Source organism: Hyalella azteca, unplaced genomic scaffold, assembly GCF_000764305.2.
Source record: "Hyalella azteca isolate HAZT.00-mixed unplaced genomic scaffold, Hazt_2.0.2 contig1382, whole genome shotgun sequence".
In the NCBI taxonomy this organism is placed as follows: domain Eukaryota; kingdom Metazoa; phylum Arthropoda; class Malacostraca; order Amphipoda; family Hyalellidae; genus Hyalella; species Hyalella azteca.
This window is the reverse complement of record NW_025931701.1, coordinates 51,169-72,036: the sequence shown is the minus strand read 5'-3', so window position 1 is coordinate 72,036 and position 20,868 is coordinate 51,169. Positions and strand designations below refer to the sequence as shown.

The window sequence follows — 20,868 nt, the reverse complement described above, 5'->3', positions numbered from 1 at the left end:
TCAAACTTTCGCCACGTTAGATGAGTACGCAATCGTACAAATGACAAAGGCGATAATATACCGTCGCAACGGGAGAAAAAAAATGCAAGAAACATGCTCGCCGCCGCAGTTCATCTTCGTTTAAAGCATCACACAGAGGAAAACTCGCTTTGAAAATACAACAGAACTTTGCAAATAATTATTTGGGCTGGGCACGCATTCATGGGCAAGCAAATGAAAGACTTTTGGTCGTGTATTCAATCGAATGGGCCGTGTTTTGCTCCAGTCTCGATGAATGAAAAGCTAAACAAAAAACTGTCACAGGTTAAAACGTATAGCTGAGACCTACTTAATCATCACCTGATAGAAATCTACAAAGCACTGGAACGCATTTTACCGAATCCAGGATACAGGAACTCGGCATCACGTTAATGAATTTGCTGGTGTTCAAATGTGGTGAGAGTCCACTTTTTGTTCAGAAAGCAGATGATGCAGATGCAAAGTTTTCCTAAATTATATTCACTTTCTCAAATACCGCATTTAAGTGTATGATCCCTGATTGATGGATGAGATGGTGCTGCTGCAGGCCGATGTACTGAGAGCCATCGTTTGGGAAATTCAGGTTCATCCATCATATTAGTTGAAGGTGAAATTGAACGCGAGCTTTGAGCAGCTCGTTTTCTGACAAGTGGTCTTTGTCGATGGCGGACTGCGAGGGGTAACATTCAAGTACTAGCCTCCATTGTTGTACTATTGAGAGGAAGATTTTTAAATGAAATTATTTTTAGTTGAAATGCTCAATTTATTTCATTTATAATACTTGAACTTGAGACAGAAATGTGAACAGGTTGCCGCACCCATATATTAGAGGCCAACGGGGTTTCTCGTGTTCCCGCTGATTAAAATTAAGTAATGGAGTAGCCTCTGACGCACAGTGCCGGGATTCAGCTAGCAAAGTCTATAAAACAGTTTGCAACAAAATTTATATTTGTTTATAGATCCGTTCCAGAAGGGGAAATTTATTTTAAAGCATATTCTTTCTACTTCCGTCCATTAGCTCGCAAACTGTCTTTACACTATCAGGTGCGCAACATTAAGGGCCAAAATCAATAAAGAACGTCGTTTAAGAAATTTTGGAGCTATAAGCGTCTGAGATGCGCTACACTGTCCCATTCATGAAACACGTTTTACACTTCCTCATAACCATTCATTCAACACGACTCATCGCTTCGTGTCCCATTCATGAAACGTGAAACACAGCCTCACGTCTCAGCCACGAAACATGCTTCACGGCTTCGTGTCCCATTCAGGAAATACTCCATATAATACTTCGTATCCCATTCATGAAACACGTAATTCACTAATTCCTCATATCCCATTCATACAACACGAAGCATCGCTTCGTGTCCCATTAATGAAACATATGTAACAGAGCCTCATGTCTCATTCACGAAACATGCTTCACGGTATTAGGTCCCATTCATGAAATACTCTATTATACCTCATGTCACATTCACGAAGCACGCTACACGTCCTCATGGCAAATCCACGCAACACGCTACACAGAGCGGGATATGAAAATACATCAGGACGACATACACTTCCTTTCCAGCAACCGCAGTGTTTTATCATGCTAAAAGCTTGCCCGGATAATGCTATCGAGGCCGTGGCAGTTGCTGTCAGATAAGTCACAAGCCTAAGCCCCAATTTCCGTAAAATATCCCGATTCTCAGGAGTTTTTCTGTCTACAGCCCCCCCAAAAAACTTCCCCATGCCTGAGTGGTGAAGTTCAAATTGCAAATTAGCAAATTTGAAGTGAAAGAGTAGACTCTTCGAGTATTTCACTCAGTCACATCGTGTTCCAGGCAGAAAACTCAACAAAATATAGCGAATGCGTCAATAAATTATAATAATAGGTCGATACTGGCAATCACCAACTCACGAACGATAGTATTTACATGCGTCGTAATGTGAATCAGAGTGACTCACTTAGTTAGGTGAGTGAGATGCTTGTCTAACACAACAGTGGGGCCTGAGAGAATGAACAACCTTGTCACATCTGAGTCGCATTTGCCTGCGCGTGTTCTTGACTGGCAATCAAGTTTACAAACGACAATTTTTTATGCAATAATAAATATAACCCCGGTAAAATACCAGACTTGTAAAAACTATGCTTGCATGCACACTATATTTAAAATAATTATTTTTAAAAATATTTTCTGATATATCCCGAATCGAACAAATATAAAGGTCGCCTTCTAGTAATGCGTCGATCCATTTATACATAGAGGCTTCACCCATTTGAAAAATTATACTTTCGGATCAAAAATCTAGGCAAGTGAATAAGTTGAGAAGAATGGCAAAGTCCGCCTTGCTTCTTCAAATTTCGGTCATAAAACCATGCAAGTGTACAATTTGAGTTCAAAACCAATTCCAACGAGTTTTCAATGAATATTAAATCATATTACATATTATTCATATTTATTCAAATCATATTATTACAAGGTAGCCGTCAGCATCAGATTTCAACCTAATCGGAAGTCTCACTAATTTGCGGGGTAATTGAGACAAATTCGAAACTTGACTCGACGATCTCAACTTTTTTCGTCAATTTCCGCTTTGTTCCGCAAATTCGCCGCTAGTCTGCTTTAATATTCAGTTTATCTAAGGAAGTTTTCAAATTTTTCCTCTCTTGTGTAGTGTAAGCGACTTGTACGTTTTAAAGCATTTCGTACAGTAGTCGGTACCACAGTATTTTGAGTTCAAGCTTCCCAAGTTTTTTTAGCGCATTTTCTCATTTATGAAAAAGCCTCTATTGTGCTCGTCATGTCCGACCATCCGTCTGTCCGTCCGTGGCTTCACGTTTTCGTCGACGAGAAAATGCAGCTGTCACTCACTGCAGTGAGTACCGAGTTATATTTCTTACTAATTACGCCGAGGCTTGCGTTTGACAGAAAATTAAAAAAAAATACATATCATAATTATTTAAATCGCTCCACTACATCGCACACAATTGAATGACAATCACCGTTAAAAATTAAAGGAATTTAAAAACAACAAATATGCACAACTTGATAATATCTCCTTAAACGTACCCTATATCAAATACTTTGCAGAGCACAGGACAAAATTCTTTTTGATGCAATGTTTTCCCGTAGAGAACTCAGCCAAGTTCAGGTCAATATTCTTACTCGCGTCAAATATATTTGATTCAGATGATCCTTTGCCTGTACAATATAGGACGACGTGTAGCTCATGCGGAAGTTGCTGGCAAAATCGACCTGCAGAATGCGGAAGCTTCTGCCCTCCTCTTTCGAGTTTCAGCTTTACTCGTCTCTCTTCTCAAATCCTGTTTTATTCAATTAAAAACGTGGTATTCATTTATTAAAAGTGATACAATGAAAAAAATTCGCATTCGCATCTTTTCAAAATAGTATAATATCTAGGACGATACTGTCATCATATTTTGCACAAACTCCGCTTGCATAATTTTTGAGCGTAGGAACTATTGTAGCTTCAAGTTTATAGCATGCGCATTTGCTGATAGGCAACATGCACTCCAATCGGTTAAAAGCAATGAAACATTACGTCTATTGTAATACTGTGATTCGTTCAATTTGCTGTCATGGAATGTACATAGAACAGGAAATTCCGGCTGGGCGCAGAATCCACTGCAGATTTTCAGGATATATACTGTAAGTAGGGCGCTTTTTTAAGAAGGCAGCTAGCCAGGCTCAAAGCATTTCTAAAGCATTAGTTAGCGTTAAACCTCAAAACTTGAATTGACGACGATTTACTTGCATTTAAGTGGGCGTTTAATTAGGAGAAAGAGACATGAAAGCGAAACATTATATTTGAAAAAATTGTACTCCTGAACAAGATTTAGGTTAGAACAATGTAAATAAGGGAAATTTAAGAGATAAATCATGAAAAATCATTTCAAATTAAATTGTATTTTCATCAAAGTATTAGGTAAAATGCTGGAGGTAAAAATTAACGTGTCACAAGATCAAAATAAACAATTTTGCAGTTTGCAGTCAGCATTTTTTGTCGTACATTAATATAGTCTGATTCCCAAAATTAAGCAAACAAGTTGTTCGTGAATTAGGATATCGCTGAGCCAATGTTGCGAATCGAAGCTCGACTTTTTGAATGACGCCACTTATTTCCTTCTATCGTTCAGATGGAAGTTGAGAAAATACCTTCGGAATTACGATGCCATGCAGTTCTCGGACCATTCTGTTTGGCTGTGAGCGAAATCCAATCCGCTGGGCATTCGCATAATGAGCCTAAATGATAGGCTGGATTAAGAGGTCTCACCCGAAAATGAAAACGACAGGGGTAGCAACGACCACAACGAAGCTCTAGACTTGGCTGACAGAAGCTTTAGTTATAGCAGAATATGATGAGTTCAGCGGCTTGCAGCCATTAAAAGAGCAAATAATGTTGTTGTAAATAAGAATAAAGAAGCAAATATGATTGTTGTTAGTTCTATGGCTGGTAATTCTGTTCATAGGTTGAGAACGAGCGTATACACTGATGGTCCAGTAGTTGTGGAAACAATAAGAAAATCATTATCCTAACAGCCTCCAAAGCATCAAGGAATTACCATTGGTCCACAATCAGGAGACAAATTAGGGCTTGTATCGATTAAAGGGCCTCATAATTGGGGGCCAGTATCGATTAAAGCAAGCAATTCAACGTTATATATAGTTATAGGATTAACTTTCTCTTGTGTATAAATTTTCATAAGGTTTACAAGGAAATGAAACCCAGAAGCAGAAAGAACATTGCACTACTATTTTTCCTTTTTGGATGAAGTTGAGGTAGATTTTAAACAAGAAGATCGGTGGGGCAAGGGGAGAAAACAAATATTATATTGATAAAATTAGCGTCCAGCCTACAAGACATAATAAAGAACTTTGTGAAGATATCGTTAAGAAAATAGAGTGGCTGCGTGCATGTCTCGGAGCATCCGGAGACTCCATAAATTCGGCCTTCATTGAGAGGGGAAACTTAAGTTACTGCAAGGATAAACCATAGAAATAAACATTCAGTGTTAACATCATTCTAGAACGCATGAAAAATTAAAACGAAAAGGAGTTTTCCTAACTGAAGCGCAAGCAATTGATTCTTCTTGAAATAAGAAGGGGCTGTTCGCCGTTATTACTTGCTTTCATGAAAACGCTTTCCATTGAGAATGCATTGGTATGAATGTTAATTCAATTGTTAATTAATTCAATTAAGATGACACAATAGAATTGGACAGATTAATGAATATATATCACTTGTTTTCTTAAATCGCACTTTTCTAACTTGTCGCACTGTTGTTTTCTAACTTGTCTTCTAACTCTAAATCGCACTGTTTTCTTCACTTGTTTGCTTAAATCGCAAATTAACTAAGAATCAAGGACTACTACACACAGGACATGCATAGCCTATGTCCAGCCTCTGCTAGCAGAGGCGATCGCCTACACTATGAAAATGCTGGTGTTTTAGTGGCATCAACAAATTATATGCCCATAATTGTTTCATACAATAGTATTACAATGTGTGTAGTAGTTCGATCGCCTCTGCTAGCAGAGGCTGGACATAGGCTATGCATGTCCTGTGTGTAGTAGTCCTTGCTAAGAATTTAAAAGCAAAGAAAAGTCCACAAAAATTCATATCTTTATAGAAACGTTTTCTATAAAGATATGAATTTTTGTGGACTTTTCTTTGCTTTTAAATTCTTAGTATTGGACAGCTATCACAATAGGATATGTCAGAGAGCACAATAGGTCAATAGTATTGGATAGCTAGCAAAACAATATTATATTATATTATAAACATCTCCTGACTCAAGACATGCAAGTTAAAATAGTAGCTTTCAATGAAAATGAATTCAGTTTTTTTTGTTATTTTCTTTTCTAGATTTTGTCATTTTTCTCAAATTTGATGTCAATCCATATTGAACCGAAAAATTTGAAAGCTGTTGGCAAATAAATTTCACATTTTCTTAGGTCGTTAGGTAATTGAAGATTTAAAGATTTATGCATAACAACCAATTTGCAGACAACCCGATTGTTGTATACACGTTAGCCTGTACGGGCTACGTACAAATTTGCATGCGCTGCAGGAAAAAGTAAGATATCGTCACGCCGAGCTAAGCCCGCAGATTGAGGGGGTCTACGATGGGGTTATGGTTAAAGCAGCTGAGGACGGCCGAGCGTATCAAGGCAATGGTGCGTGCAGTCTGCGGTTATCTAGCGCCCCCCTCATAGCAGACGGGCGACTAACGTGCTGCATCGCCAGCATTTTCGTGACGCTCTCGAGCGTCACGAAAGTTTCTAGCGCGCGTCATTTTTTATATCTATCAATTTCTAAATTTCGATTTTATTTTAGAATTATTTAAATTTAATTTCGATTTTATTTAATTTTTACAATTAAATTTAATTTAATTGTAACAATTCAAATTTAGATTTTATTTCTAGCAATTTCTAAATTGTAGCAATTTCGAAAATTTCTAGCGCGCCCCCTCATAGCAGAGGGACGACTAACGTGCTGCATCGCCAGCATTTTCGTGACGCTCTCGAGCGGAAAACTCAGCGACATGGTACATGCAGTCGCTTAACAAATTTATTTGCGGACTTCAATCTTCAAGTCTGTCAGAAATATTGCTAATACTTTCCACGGTTTTTATTTCAAATGAAATCCGGATGATCGATCTTCTGGAATATTGAGTCTCAATTTTCGAGAAAATGTTTCCAAATTTAGGGGATATTTCTGTGAACATGCATGACTAACGAACCATTCAGAAGTGAAAGGTCATTTGGCCTCTCATAGCATTCTCACTCGATCCGCACGGCTGAGATCTATTAAACAGAATCACGAATCGATAGTTATAATGGCTAAAAACCTAAGTCGATAGCAACTCATCAAACCTACACTCCAACGCCGATGCTGTATTACGAGTAATAAGAATAAGTAATAATGCAGAGGTGCGTTGTTGGTGCTGTGGGTAATGGGTTGAGTACAAATACAATTGGAATGTTATATAGAAAAGAGTACTGAATACGGATGTATTGTTACGCTCCAAATAATTAATAAAAACTTCAGTTCTTCAATGGTAAACATCTATCGATAGTTATGCACATGCATGTTTATGTTTTGAAATTCTTTTCTGACCCTGTTAGAAGAATAAGTGTTTTATTCTTCTTAAGTACATTTATTACTTATTCTTCTAACAGGGTCAGAAAAGAATTTCAAAACATAAACATGCATGTGCATAACTATCGATAGATGTTTACCATTGCAGAACTGAAGTTTTTATTAATTATTTGGAGCTTAACCATTTACATCAGTATTCTGCACTCTTTTCTATATAGCATTCCAATTGTATTTGTTCTCAACCCATTACCCACAGCACCAACAACGCGCCTCTGCATTCACACACTCAGACGCAATGCAAGACTTGCACAGGCTAGAGCTATCATTAATTATATTTTGCCGTGTTTAATTATGTTGTCTTGACAACTATTTAGCCCCGCAACAAGGCTTCCGGAATATTGTTGCCGTGTTAACGAATATATTAAATGCTTCAGAACGCACGTAAAAGTTTTTCCAAATGAATGAAGACTGCGAGTATCGACAAATAACTAAGATATGTCTTTTACAACGGTCAACGAGCATTTATTCTTCATTTATATATGGAGCTAATTATCAATTTATTGATTGAGTGTAATTATGTTAACGGTGAACAACATTTGATTATAGCATATCCCAGCTTTACTTGAATCATCACATCGCTCACGTTTGTGTTTGGTTTCAACAAATCAATTTTTAACATAAAATATGTTATTAATGTTATTGTTAAAAAGATGTTTCAATTATGAACATCCAACATCACATACATAACAGTGGCGCAGCTCATGCGTGCTGGCCTTTGAGGTCCGTGGATCCAAAGCGCACACTGATTATTATTTTGCATTAAATATTTAGTTAAGAAATTTGAACATTTATTTTTCAATATTCCCCAGCACTCTATTATATACTTATATTTCACTTGATCCATCATGAGTTACAATATCTGGGTAATTGGTCAAGTAACTAATTATAAAATGTCTAATCCCTTGACTAGACTAAATGAGAAAATCCCTTTTCGGTAGATAAACCGTATTTAGACTTGATAATAACATTATTATTGAGTTTGGCTTTCATTTGCTCAATCATTTATTCAGTCAAGGCTTATCGTCCCAGGATTGGTGGGATACCAAACGAGATTCTCATAATCTGCCACGAGTTTTGAGGTGTGATGTAAAAAGTTGCCATTTAACAGCGCGATTTAAATATTCAAAAATAAAATAATTTCAACAAACATAAATAAAGAAAATTACATATGAACCATTATTCTTCGTCAAGATAATTTCTTCGAAAATTACATATGAACCATTATTCTTCATCATTATTCACTCCGCCAGTAAATCATTTGAAAAATGGTGCAAAACTTCTCTCCGAATAGCTTCATCTCCAAAAAAATACGTTCAAATAATGCGAATGAATATTATTAATAAGTTATGTGAGAAACAGACTCCGTATCCAAAATAAATGCATTCAAGTTAATTGAAAGTAGACTGCTGTGTCAAATCATTTAATCACGATACAAACAACAGATAAAATTAAACTCATATCCATTTTAAATTTATATCCATATTATACTAATTAAAGAATTCATTTTCGTCGAAGAGCAACAATGTGTATAAAGATATGAGTCACTCAAAATTAAATAAAACATAATTTTAAAATTTGCAATCAATAACGAAATCGTTTTATTAATATATGTGACAGGAGTAATGGAAAACCAAGGTGAACATTACGTTGCTGTGCTTCTTACTGCGGCAAATCTCCTCCACATATGCAGTTAGGATCCCATTACAAACGTAAACTCCGTGACATAATGTCGCGAACTTTGGAATGCATTGATTTGGATTCTTTTTATTTAGCTAGAATTAAGTTTCACATATGCAGTTAAGATCCCATTACAAAAGTCAACTCCGCGACATAAATTCGCAAACTTTGGAATGAATTGATTTGTATTCTTTTTATTTAGTTAGAAGTTTGAGAGAATTGAGTGTGAATGGCTCAGGAACACTATGGATATTATCGTCAAGAATAGCACACTAGAGCAGCAGCGATGGTGGTATAGTGGTGAGCATAGCTGCCTTCCAAGCAGTTGACCCGGGTTCGATTCCCGGCCATCGCAAGAAGTTTTTGGTTGGATTATCTTTGGAAATATTCTAGTATTTCCAAAGATAATATAAGAGAGTATCCGCCGCGGAGAATAATTGGTGATGAGGCATGCTAAGCTGGAGCATCGTAGAAAATAAGCCGAAAATCAGTATTTTTATATTATGCAAGTTTTTCTTATAATTGATACCATACAAATTCTAGACAGCGCTATAATTAATTTTTTTAAGGCAAACGTACATTATCCCTCGTATTTCCTTCAGTTATGACGACAATAAAATACTGGTATACACTCCACTCAGTTGAAAGCAAGAATAAGTTATACCGTATTTATTCCAAATGAGTACCAAGATATAAATATTTTTAGGGTTACAATTTAATACAATATATCAAATTAGAATTGTTTTAGTGGTTTCAATAGTTTCAGCATTGGAGCACACTTTAAGCAATAGCTTAAATAATCGGACGATATAGATAATTATTGACCAAGATTAATGACCAATGAACAAACATAAGCGAAAATAACCCTTTTTTACGAAAAAACTTATAAAAATTCAACACTCAGTTCCCGAAAGAGTCACACTTTGCATCCATAATCGTAGCTGCTCGTTAAGTAAACTTTTCAAACTTCATCATTGGTTAGAAAAAGACAAGAAACTCAGTAACCTGGATAATATCATACTAAACCCAAATAATAAAAATTTAACCAAAACGTGGAAACAATCGGAGCTGGGAAACACCTAAAATAATTCGGTAAGCTTTCAAATGTAGAAATTCGCAGTGACGGGTCCCATTCTTTCGGGATGAAATAATTTAGGATGCGACTGTTGGTACAGTCCTGGGCGACAATGGACTTTTTGTTGCACAGAACACCAGTCGGGAGCTCGGCTACAGTCAACAACGCTGGAGCAATCAAGATTCAGCAGGAAGAATAAGCTTCTTTTTAAAAACATTTATTTCGAATTTAGCAGCGATTATTATGTAGCATAGCACTTTAGACGTTCTCTGATCAACGTATTCAGAGGACGTATTCAAATTGTAAACAGAAGAAAAATAGAGCCAGTTTGGAACGTCATTAGCATTCGCTAACAAAAATAAACCAAAAAAAAAACATTCCTCCAAATTCATCAAAAATATTGACAGCTGTTTGGTTATCCTCTAAATGAAATTATTCTCTTATTGATAGGAGACAATCTGAAGCGGTCACAATCTCATAAGGAAAATAAAAACGTGCAATGAAACTCAAGATGTAGATCGAAAATGCTGAAAATTTCTTTTTGATTTTCATTTAATTGCAGGCTTGGTGCAGGCTTGGAGCACCGCATGATGATGCTGGTGCAGGCTTGGAGCACCGCATGATGATGCTGCATGGTGCAGGCTTGGGTCACCGCATGATGATGCTGGTGCAGGCTTGGGGCACCGCATGATGATGCTGGTGCAGGCGTCGGGGCACCGCATGGCGATGCTGGTGCAGGCTTGGGGCACCGCATGATGACCAGCATTCCAGCACCGCGCGAGTGCTGGTCTTGTTGTGAGCCTCCCTCATGTGGTTCCTTGCTCCCTCAGGACTGGAGGTGGCGGCTGCATGGGGCGGAGGCTCAAGGTAGTTGTGGTCAAACGGATGTAATTTAAACTTTTTAGAAGTCTACAACCTTCTTATTATCACAGGAAAATTTGTAAACATCATTAGTTTCCTATAGTGGTCCTGATTTGTTACACAGATTTTATGACTAAACTCATGATTTTTTTGTTGTTGTAATAATTAACGAATTTGATTCGGTCAGTTCCTAGTGTGCTTCTGATATTAATTGACATAGTTGAATTGAGGACTCGTTCATCAGTCCTATAACCGTTGTTCATCTGGTTTTGTACTAAATGGTAGCGATGTTTTCGTTTATTGCAGGTTCGTTGTCGGTTTGGTTTAGACGTTATTGTATTATTATTTGTGTTTGTAGACGGACGAACAAAATATAGGGCGGTTTCCCCAGCGCGAATTAACAATACCAATCGTGGTGGGATATTACCTGATTATAAAGTTGACTTTTTTTGGTTAGGTCATGAGACATGACAGAACAATTTGTTGACAAACAAAAAGAACAATTTCTCTAAAATTTCAAAAAAGGGAGTTTAACTGTGATTTGATGTTAAATAAAGGCTCTCAAAGACGGCTTGACTCTCACTTCCGGTAGGCTTGACTCCAAGGGCTTCCGGTAGGTCCGTTGGCAATTGCTGCTAGGCTTGACCTAATCTCTGGTATAGGAAAGGCAGCGATGTCTGTTAATTTCATCAGACAAAAACGAAGCTGGGAACAGACTAACTCTCATACAGAATCGAACTTGGGTCCAAAAATTAGTTTGGCTGGCGATCTCACAACGTATAAATTACGTGATAGGGAACTATATTGAAAAATCATGTGTCTCAAGAGGAAAGACGGTCTGAACAGGCCTTGTCAATTCTCGTAAAAAGCAACACGATCAAGCTAGAAAGAGACCTACTGCCTTCGCGCCTACAATGGCTATGCATACAATTAAAGGTTGTATACCAGTTTGAACACAGGACGCACATCCTAGTGGTATATACCAATAATTTTACACTCACAACTTAGGAATTACATATTGCAAGCACCTTCTTGTTGATCTGCTATATATGTTCGGCTACAATAGAACGTCGCCGAGGTTCTAGAATCGATCAATGACTCATCATGTATAAAAGTTGAAAATAAGAGAAAAGCTCAGTACTGTAAAATTGAAGCATAAGTGAATAAAGATCATTTATTAAGTTATATATTTGATATTTTCTTTGGCGCTATATAACATCATTCCGCTTAGTTACTCCACCAGTAACCAGTAAAACGAACAAGATACTAAATTAGATTAAATCCAATCAAACAGTGACATTCAAATTTTTGGAAAGATTCATTTACAAACCCTCAGTATGGGAGACAATGGTAAAAATGGCTGCGGTCTCTGTCTTTACACATCTCTTAGTCTGCATGCTATAAAATTCCGATCCAATTTCATTCCTTACGTTAATAACAAGGCAATACCCCACAATACCGGCCGCGTGCAAATATTGTGAAGCACACGATTGCGGCAGCCTGGAATGCATTCATTTCTCCTTGAACGTAAGTAAGAAGTCGCAAAAATTTGTACCTGAACTGCGAATGAAACCTGCAATCCATTTGCGGGCGTTGTGTTTGCACTTTCTCGGGAACATCCCTCAAAAAAAAAAAGCGATGAGCGGAGATCAGATAGAGCGAAAGGTCTCACTCAATACTCGAATAACAATGAAACGGAAAAAAGTAAGAGAGCGGAGAAGAATTATTACATTTAATATAGGAGCCTCGTCGTCTCCAAATTTAAGAGTAAGGACCAAACTTTTGCCTAAAGAAAGTGATTAAGACCGTGGAATTCTACTAGAAGTGTCCTTCAAATAGTTGAAATAGGTAATAATGGTGACAATAAAAATAAAGCACGCGCTGCTAAGTTACAATATTTCCCATTTTAAGTTAGTCGTCCTAAGAAGTTGATACCAATAAATTCACGATAAATTATTTGAATCTAAATTAATTGAGGTGTTCGTAGGTTCTCATTTCTTCCAGCCATACAATCCAAAGCGTGGCGAGCCTACCAGGATTATATCTCAACTCGAAGCGCCAGACTAACCTGGGCAGTTAATGCACGAGTTGCCCCTTGGACACACTGAGTGGACTTTCACGTAGCGCACTTTGATCACATGATCGTTTACGCTTGTCTGGACATTAAGACACGTCGATAAAGCTTAGGCAATCTACAGCACTGAAATGTGGTGCCTTTGCAGGGGTCGATGCACATTTTTTAACCTAGTGTCTTATAAGGATATAACTTCAGTTAAAATTCCTATTGACACGAGCAAAATTAATAACGATTGACGTATCCGTAGACAAATGCTCCACAGCGGCCAAATGACGAAAATTGAAACGGCGCAAGATGAAATGAAAGTAAAAGCTTTATTTTACATTTTAGATTACATGACTATATATATCCCTATTAAAATTAAATTAGATGAAACCAATACTAGTTGCATTAGAATGGGAGGGTGAACCATAATACGCTCATGTATTTATTATGTTCTAAACCGATCAAAATATTTTCAATAGCAAGCGATTTCACACCACAAAAATTCTAAAATAATACCTTGCATTACATGTGTCGAGCATATAAAATGTTATTCTGACACACACGAAATTTTTTTTCGCTTCATCAGTTAATTTTAATCGTTCGCGGTACAGGCGCTTTCATTACTTGTAATTGGAGTCAATCCCCTACAAGAATTGCTGCTGAAGCTCGTACAAGCTGTGATACTGGAATCTTTCTGGACTGCTATTTCAACGATCCATTTTCTAAAGTCATTTGGAACAGAACATGATATTATTCATCCATAAAAATTCAAAAGCAGAGCGGCCACAACAAATTCTCAAGGTTTTAATTTTTAAAGTGAAAATATAAATACTAGCTTCGACTAGTAGCTAAAGTCAGGTCTATAAACAGAGAAATAAGACACAATTCTGATGCTAGATGAATTTCTGCCATGCAATTAAGGGGACCTACTGATAATTTTGATAACTTCTATAGTTATTATCCGATTGACATGAAACTTCACATACATACGTAAAATGTAAAAAGAAAAACATTTTGCTCCTGTGAATTTTTCGAAAAAATTGATAGAAAACGTGATATTCATAGAAAACGGACAAATAACGGGTACTTCAGAAAATCTATCTCCTCCTACAAATATCATCCTACAACATCGAGACACGTATCATTCGATTTGTAAAGACCATATCTATCGACTCTATCGTTTCTAATTACTTTATATCTAATTACTTAAACAACTCTCCCACCCGCTTCCCTTTAAAGAGACGTCATGAACGTAAATATTGGCGTACAGCGATGGCAGTGGTACCATTGGAAAGAGCAGAATTCCAGCTTTCAGATGAGCACAAAAACCGAAAAACGCCAAAATTGAAAATTTTAGGCAGCAGGTCCCCTTAAGCACACATTAAGCGCATTATTTTCAATGTAGAGGGCTTGGTTAATTATTAAAGATCAATAATGTGTATTATCTTGATGTATAGTGTATAGGAAAATGATGTATTTTAATTAGGATGTAAAAGTTGTAAGTTTGTTTTAGAAAGAATCGTAGCTTTGCTGACTGGTGTCGTACGAACGGATTCATTCGGATTTTAGAGAGCGGGCAGGAAGGATCCCTCTATTCGGCCCGTATATGTCTTGCTCCAGATTGTCTCGATTAACTTTGTAACCTTGCCCAATTTTATATCTTTGATGTGGTGTTGGATTTTAAGTATATTTTGACCAGAAAAGACTTTTATTCATGACAACAGTTCATGCGAACCTGATGGTCCCCAACATCAGTGAAGTAAAACTCATTTAATTTACTAATATGCGTCATATGAAATATACGAACGGTTATGTAGTATTTCAATGCTCACCTGATAGAAGATGTCGTCCACGAGCGACTGGTCGATGATGGAACTAAATTCTGGACCTCGAAGTGCTTGCTCGTAGCGCTGCATTGAGAAGATACAGACATTTCAATCTCGGAATATGAAAATTAAATGCAAATACGCAATAAAAATAAAATGGCAAGTCGATGCATCCAAAATAGGCAGAAACATAGCTAAGTGGTTATTAATCTTAATATAAAGGTACTTACAGCGCAGAGATACAATGTTGGCCATTGAACCATAAAAGATCACTTTAATTTGAATACCTGGCGGAACAAAGTATTATTCGGTAAATTAGGGTAGACAGTAATCTTTCAGAGAGCCGTGGAGCCTTGAGCTCATTCATTAGCCTTCAATTTTAACGGAAATCATTTTCGCTTGACTTGTTCTATAACATCCATTTCTTTTCTTCCGAAATAATAAACATTATTTGGTAATAAACACTCAATATTGTTGTCAATGGTCAAGTACTACCGAAAGTAGGGTACCAAGTGGATACTCATTATTATACGCATTTTGCCTTGAATAATTAATTTCCACACTGAAGACTTTTTAAACTCCAAAGAATGCGTCAAATAACACAGTATAAACACACTAAAATTCGTCCAGAATATACCATAGCCCGAACACTTTAGCTCCATTTCGTACACGTCCAAAGAAAGTTTATGAAGATATTAATAATAATTCAAGTGTTTTTGGAGCAAATTAAGAAATAAAGATATTTCAAATTCATTACAAATAAATGTGATAAAAAACAATTCTGATGGCATAACAGGTTCCAGAAATGAATTTCTCATGCCGGACGCTCAGAATTCCTAACGCACAGGTTGTCGAACGCGAACAATAATAGTGCAAGGATGAGAAGTTAATTAGTAAATGATTTGTCCTGACGTTTAACATGAAATTTAAATCAATAAATACTTTTTGTATAAAATAATTACTAGTTAATGAGCATTTCCGAACATAAGTAAAATTTGAGTTGTAGTTTTTACAGGCATGTCCTGTAAGCTTGTATCTACGCCGAAATGGGACAGGTATGAACGAATTGCAATCCTAAATTTATCTCCATTATCCAAAAATTATGTACCGAGAGACCAGTTTACGAGAAGAAGCTTCGCGTCTGCCACAAATGATCATCCATCTCGGCCAGAATTGGGCGACAGCCTCTTGTCCCTCCGCACTACCAACAAGAAATAGCGGTAGACAGCTCAAGGCTCGCGGCCAGAATAATGTGAGGGATATCCTGACTAATTAAATGGAGGTCTATGGTAAATATAAATACTAGATCGTGAACAAGCGTGAATATCAGGCACTGAGGCAAACAATTACAGATACCGAAAAGCAAGCATGACAAGGCAAAAAAGTTGATTAAATGAAAATATAAACTTTTTGATTACACAATGATTCTATTCTTTGGCAGGTTTCTTTGCTAACCCGACTAAATAGCTCGTCTAGCAAGTGGGAAAATTTAGACTTCATTATTTAATTGTAGAGAAGCTAAAACCATTTAAAATAGAGATAATTTCTGCTCAAAACGTCATCGAGAGCACAGTGATAGCGTGGGGTGTTGTATCTCATATAGGGATGCTAGCACTGATGAACATTAACTTATCAGACCGTAAACTATGTGAGCATTTACTCATCAGGATTGAAATTTTGTGGGGATTTACTCATGAGACCGTAAACTCTATGAGCTTCTATACAGAACGGAATCTTTGCGAGCTTCAAGTCATCACAGCATAAACAATGCGAACATTCAATTATTACTTCTCAGACCGCGCGCAGATCTCGAAGCAAGAAGCAAGATATGTTATAAGGCGCCTAGGACAGATTTCTTGTCGTGTGGGCGATCTGTCTTAAATTTTTCGTCTTGTTGCTCATTACAAATCAAGGATTACAGACGCTCGTACATCACTGCTCAGCGGACGCTCGTGCCGCGCCAATGAATTGTGTGTGTTACTTGAAACATTGCATTTAGACTGAAGAAAAGTCCTTTCTCTTTAAGATTGGCTGCCCATGCTCCAGTGAGTGATGAGTAATCAGGGACCCTTAGGTCTCCTTGATTGCCTTTTGTGTGCAACGGGCTGCACAAATCAACTTATCGCATTAGCTTAAATATTGCTCAATCAACTCGCCCTATTTTCCTTGAGACTGCCACATTTAAGATCAAATTTCACAGACATTTTATCCAATGACCACAATTAAGTAGAATTGCACATGCAGGCAGCAAATCTTTAACTATTTTCAATCTTATGAACTAATAATCATGGCTAAATTCTGTGAAATTTCATAGCCGATAAATTTAGCCAACAATTTTTCATCTATTTGCTTCGATTTTCAGGAAATAATGGTTTAAAATAAAATTATCAATCATAGATTTTGTGAGTTTCGAACACGTAGACAAGTGTTTAAGGAACAGCTCGACTTTCTCACGCACTAGCCGCTCTCCAGCAAATGTTACAGCACAGCTAAAGAATACAGAACTGCTCTCAATTCAATGTCGGTCTGCACTCCTGTTCAGCCTTGTTCCAAGTTTTACTGCAGCAATGCTGTGAATAAATAAAGTGTTTCTAGCTTGAGTTTATAGTAAAAAATCATACGTGAGATATTTGATAGTCCCACCATGAGATCTTTGAAGTCTTTTTATGATATACTCGTACGTTTATAGAACGTGAATTCTCAGTAGTATATTGTATTAGTAATTATATAATTTCATTTGCAATAAATTGTTTGAATATTGTACTACATAAATGCGATTAATCATCTAAATTAATATGAACTTTTTGAAACATGATCGAATCTCTAACTTCATACTTAAATTGATACCTTTTTCACCTCAATCTGTGCTGAATGGTTTAAATCATTGCGTGGCTCATCATCCATTAGGTTACAATTAATAATTTCAGACGTGCGTGCAGTTATTGAGAAGAAAATCAACTTAAGTACCAACAACCTGCTATGGGCGACATACTTAATAAAACCATGTCGTAAATCATCGACTAGCGCAGGCCTCACCTTTATCAAAAAGCCAAGTTTCTTGACGTAATTCTTCTCGGTGTCGTAAAGCTCGCCGATGACGTGCGCTCGAGTGTCCTGTGACATAAAAATCGGGCATTAGCTCATTAAAACATTGAGGATTAATTATCATGATAACGTGGGAGGAAGCTGGGGATAAGGAGAAGATAAGGAGATAGAGAGTACCTGCGTCAAACAATTGTGATTGTAATGAAGTTCAGAGCATATAGTGTTCTTCGGAAGAGGAGCATGAGTGTTATTTGCGGAAGAATGGATGATTGATTGCAAAAGAAGCAGTAACAATACTACCAAAAATATAATCAAGTGGTGAGACGTGCCTTAATTAATTAATCCAAGCCAATAAACGAAGAACGTTGCAGAACAAATAACCCTAAATTAAAGCTTGCCGCGTCTTGATATTTATCTGTTCTAAGTCAAAATTTAAGGATTTTTTAAATATATATGGTTCCAAGTTGCAGTTATTTATGTATTTCTAATTCTTTACAATCCTTTGCAATCATACGAATTGAAGATGTGATTTTATAGCAAAATTCTCAGTTAAAAAAGTTTAGATTAAAAAAGTTGAGTGATGAATTGTTGAATGAGATTTTCATTGCAATGTGTTATCAAAACCTGTGGCGCCACCACATAAAAGCAGCAATCAGATCTGTTTCATCATCAATTATCTTTTATACTTGACAATTACGGCAATATTAATCTGAAAAATTTTTCATCCAATTGGTATTTTTGCCTTGAGAAAATAGCAGAGCGGCACACAATAACCGCTACGCAGACTCAGCCATTAGCCTGATACCAGCGAAAATGTTGAGAAGTAGCACCCAATAAAACAGTTGAATACTAGTAAACATTTTCACCCACTGAAGTTCTTAAAACAAACAAATTAGGCACCCGAACAACAAGGCTAGCAGTTTTGTAGTAAAAAGTAATCCATTACTTCCATGACTGAAGGTTCAACGTGTGCATGAGTAAATAGCTGCTCGAGGCTGCCCAGTGCTAATGACAGTAATATTGCATTACAGACGAGCACGGCGCCATCATTGCACCACGCACTTCATTAGCTTTAAAGATTGCCAAGCCAGCTCCTCTTTGTCGCTAATGTCCTGCCTTGCCCGCACCCAGGCTTAATTCCAACAAACCTTTTAAGGCCTTTTGTCCCGTGCGTTTCTGTCGAGCGTATCGTTAATCCTGAGGTAACAATGGAAAATCCCTAAGCGATTTCCTGCAAATTAGGCTGACCGAATCTGCGAAATTTAGAAGAACTTCAAGACCGAAATGAACCCAATGTCGTTGCTACCCGCGCTTCCGCAAGATTTGCCCTAAACATAAAAGGAATATTTCATCGTAGTCAAGCCCGCGTTATTGTCATGCTCACTAATTTAATTAACCGAAACTATATATGTGTAAATTGTATTCTGTCTAAGCTTTTTGCTGTGGCACTTCATTCTTCACCTTGACTTGGTACAGGACTGTAAACTGCATTGGGTTGTGCCTTGCCTATTGCATGATTATTAAATAATATAAATAGTCTCATAATCTTCGAATTTACACTTTTGTAGCAATTGCTTTATATTTTGTGAATTTATTTCGATCTTCTATTTCACATAATAGAGTCAGTACCCGTTCTATATACATTACATTGATATAGAACTTCGGTAAACGAAATTAGAACTCTAATGAAAGATTCAAATGAGCCTTCTCATAATTTTTTATTCATTATATTCTCGTGAACCAAGTATTCAACGCCTTGATTTGATGTAAATTAAAAAATTTGTGGGAAATTTCTATATTGTTTTTATTTTTCAAACTACGTTTAGGTTGACGATCTTTCCCAGGGTTTAATAAAGTTAAACTGAATAGGGCGACCAAATTTTGTTCGATTTCGTGGAAGCAAACATACGGCGGAAATTGCTGTTGCCAAAGATCCGATGCCGTGACGATATTTCACGGCATTCGTCATTGTATTAATTGTTCGACCGCGATGATCAAACAACACAAACCAGCTGGTAAAAATCATGTTCCTGCTGCGTTCCTCGTAATTTAATGTTTAAAACATCTTCAATTTTGCTATTAGATCAGATTGCCGTGAATTCACGATGTCATTTAATGTACAAGTAGGATGGATCTAGATATAAAAAAAATCCCAGAACAACTATCAAAGCATCAAAACATATTTATATCTATGTTCATTTCTAGACAAATTAATAAACGATAAATAAAATCAATCGCATATAAACCTACCAAAAATAAAATCAAAAACATAATAATACTAAAATCAGTAACCTAAAAAACGGTTATTCGTAATATCTTCAGATTTGATGGACAATTGAAAAGGAGATTAGGAAGATGGTTTGAACCTTCAAATTTTCTCTCATAAAGAATCTGGTTTTATTCGGTCTTTGTTAGTAAACTTTTCTCTACGAAAACTTCAATTTGTCTTTTCGATACGATAACGTTCAACAGTCGCTTCGTTCCAACGCCACAAAAAAAATCTCTCGTTTTTTTCACACCCATCCATCAATTGTTCTAAAGTTTGACTAGCATTGTGAGAAAGAAGCAGCGGCCATCACAAGCTTTGGTCATTATGACTGTTATTTCTCCCGCGATGGCTTCCCAAGTCTAAGTAACTTAATTTCTGCATGATTTTTCAAAATTAAATGCTGGTGAGTGCAGTCGATTTTGTGGCTTTTGCCTCACAACTTTCAAAGATATGAATTGAAGTCAACTTTAAAAGATATGAATTTAATTTAATGCAACTAGTTTTCGGTTTTATGAAAAGTTGGCTTAGAAGAAACGAAGGCCTTACTTTCAACTCTCAGTTACAAAAAATAACCAAAAATGCATATGGCAGCCACGCAAGCTTGGACTGCATTACGATTTTTTTTCTGACTCATAATAAATGTTAAAATCTAGCTGTGTCATTGTTAGAATAGTTCAATTTTATATTGAAGTAAAAATAGAGCGACGGAGCAAGACAGGTAAGAGGAATATTGGATGTAACGCCAGCGTGACTCCGCAACGTTGCACGTGGTAACGATAGTTTAATCGATCATTCTGCCATCAATTAACACATCAGATAAGGTCTATCATTAACACACAATGCTTAATACTTGCAATCATGTTCA

General features: G+C 36.7%; 1 protein-coding gene and 1 non-coding gene across 2 annotated transcripts in view; one reads left to right on the top strand and one right to left on the bottom strand.

The window, feature by feature from the left end:
• Positions 1-19,703, bottom strand: part of LOC108670906 (rho guanine nucleotide exchange factor 17) — a 55,545-nt gene extending 35,842 nt beyond the window's left edge. The window contains exons 1-3 of the mRNA XM_018158402.2: positions 19,644-19,703; positions 17,726-17,803; positions 14,696-14,773 (exon numbers count right to left, since the gene is read on the bottom strand). Of these exons, the coding sequence (XP_018013891.1) occupies positions 14,696-14,773; positions 17,726-17,803; positions 19,644-19,703 (216 nt within the window). The remainder of the gene's footprint in view (positions 1-14,695; positions 14,774-17,725; positions 17,804-19,643) is intronic.
• On the top strand, positions 9,149-9,220 carry Trnag-ucc. Its single transcript has one exon. It is a non-coding gene; the product is annotated as a tRNA-Gly (tRNA).
• Positions 19,704-20,868: the final 1,165 nt, after the last annotated feature.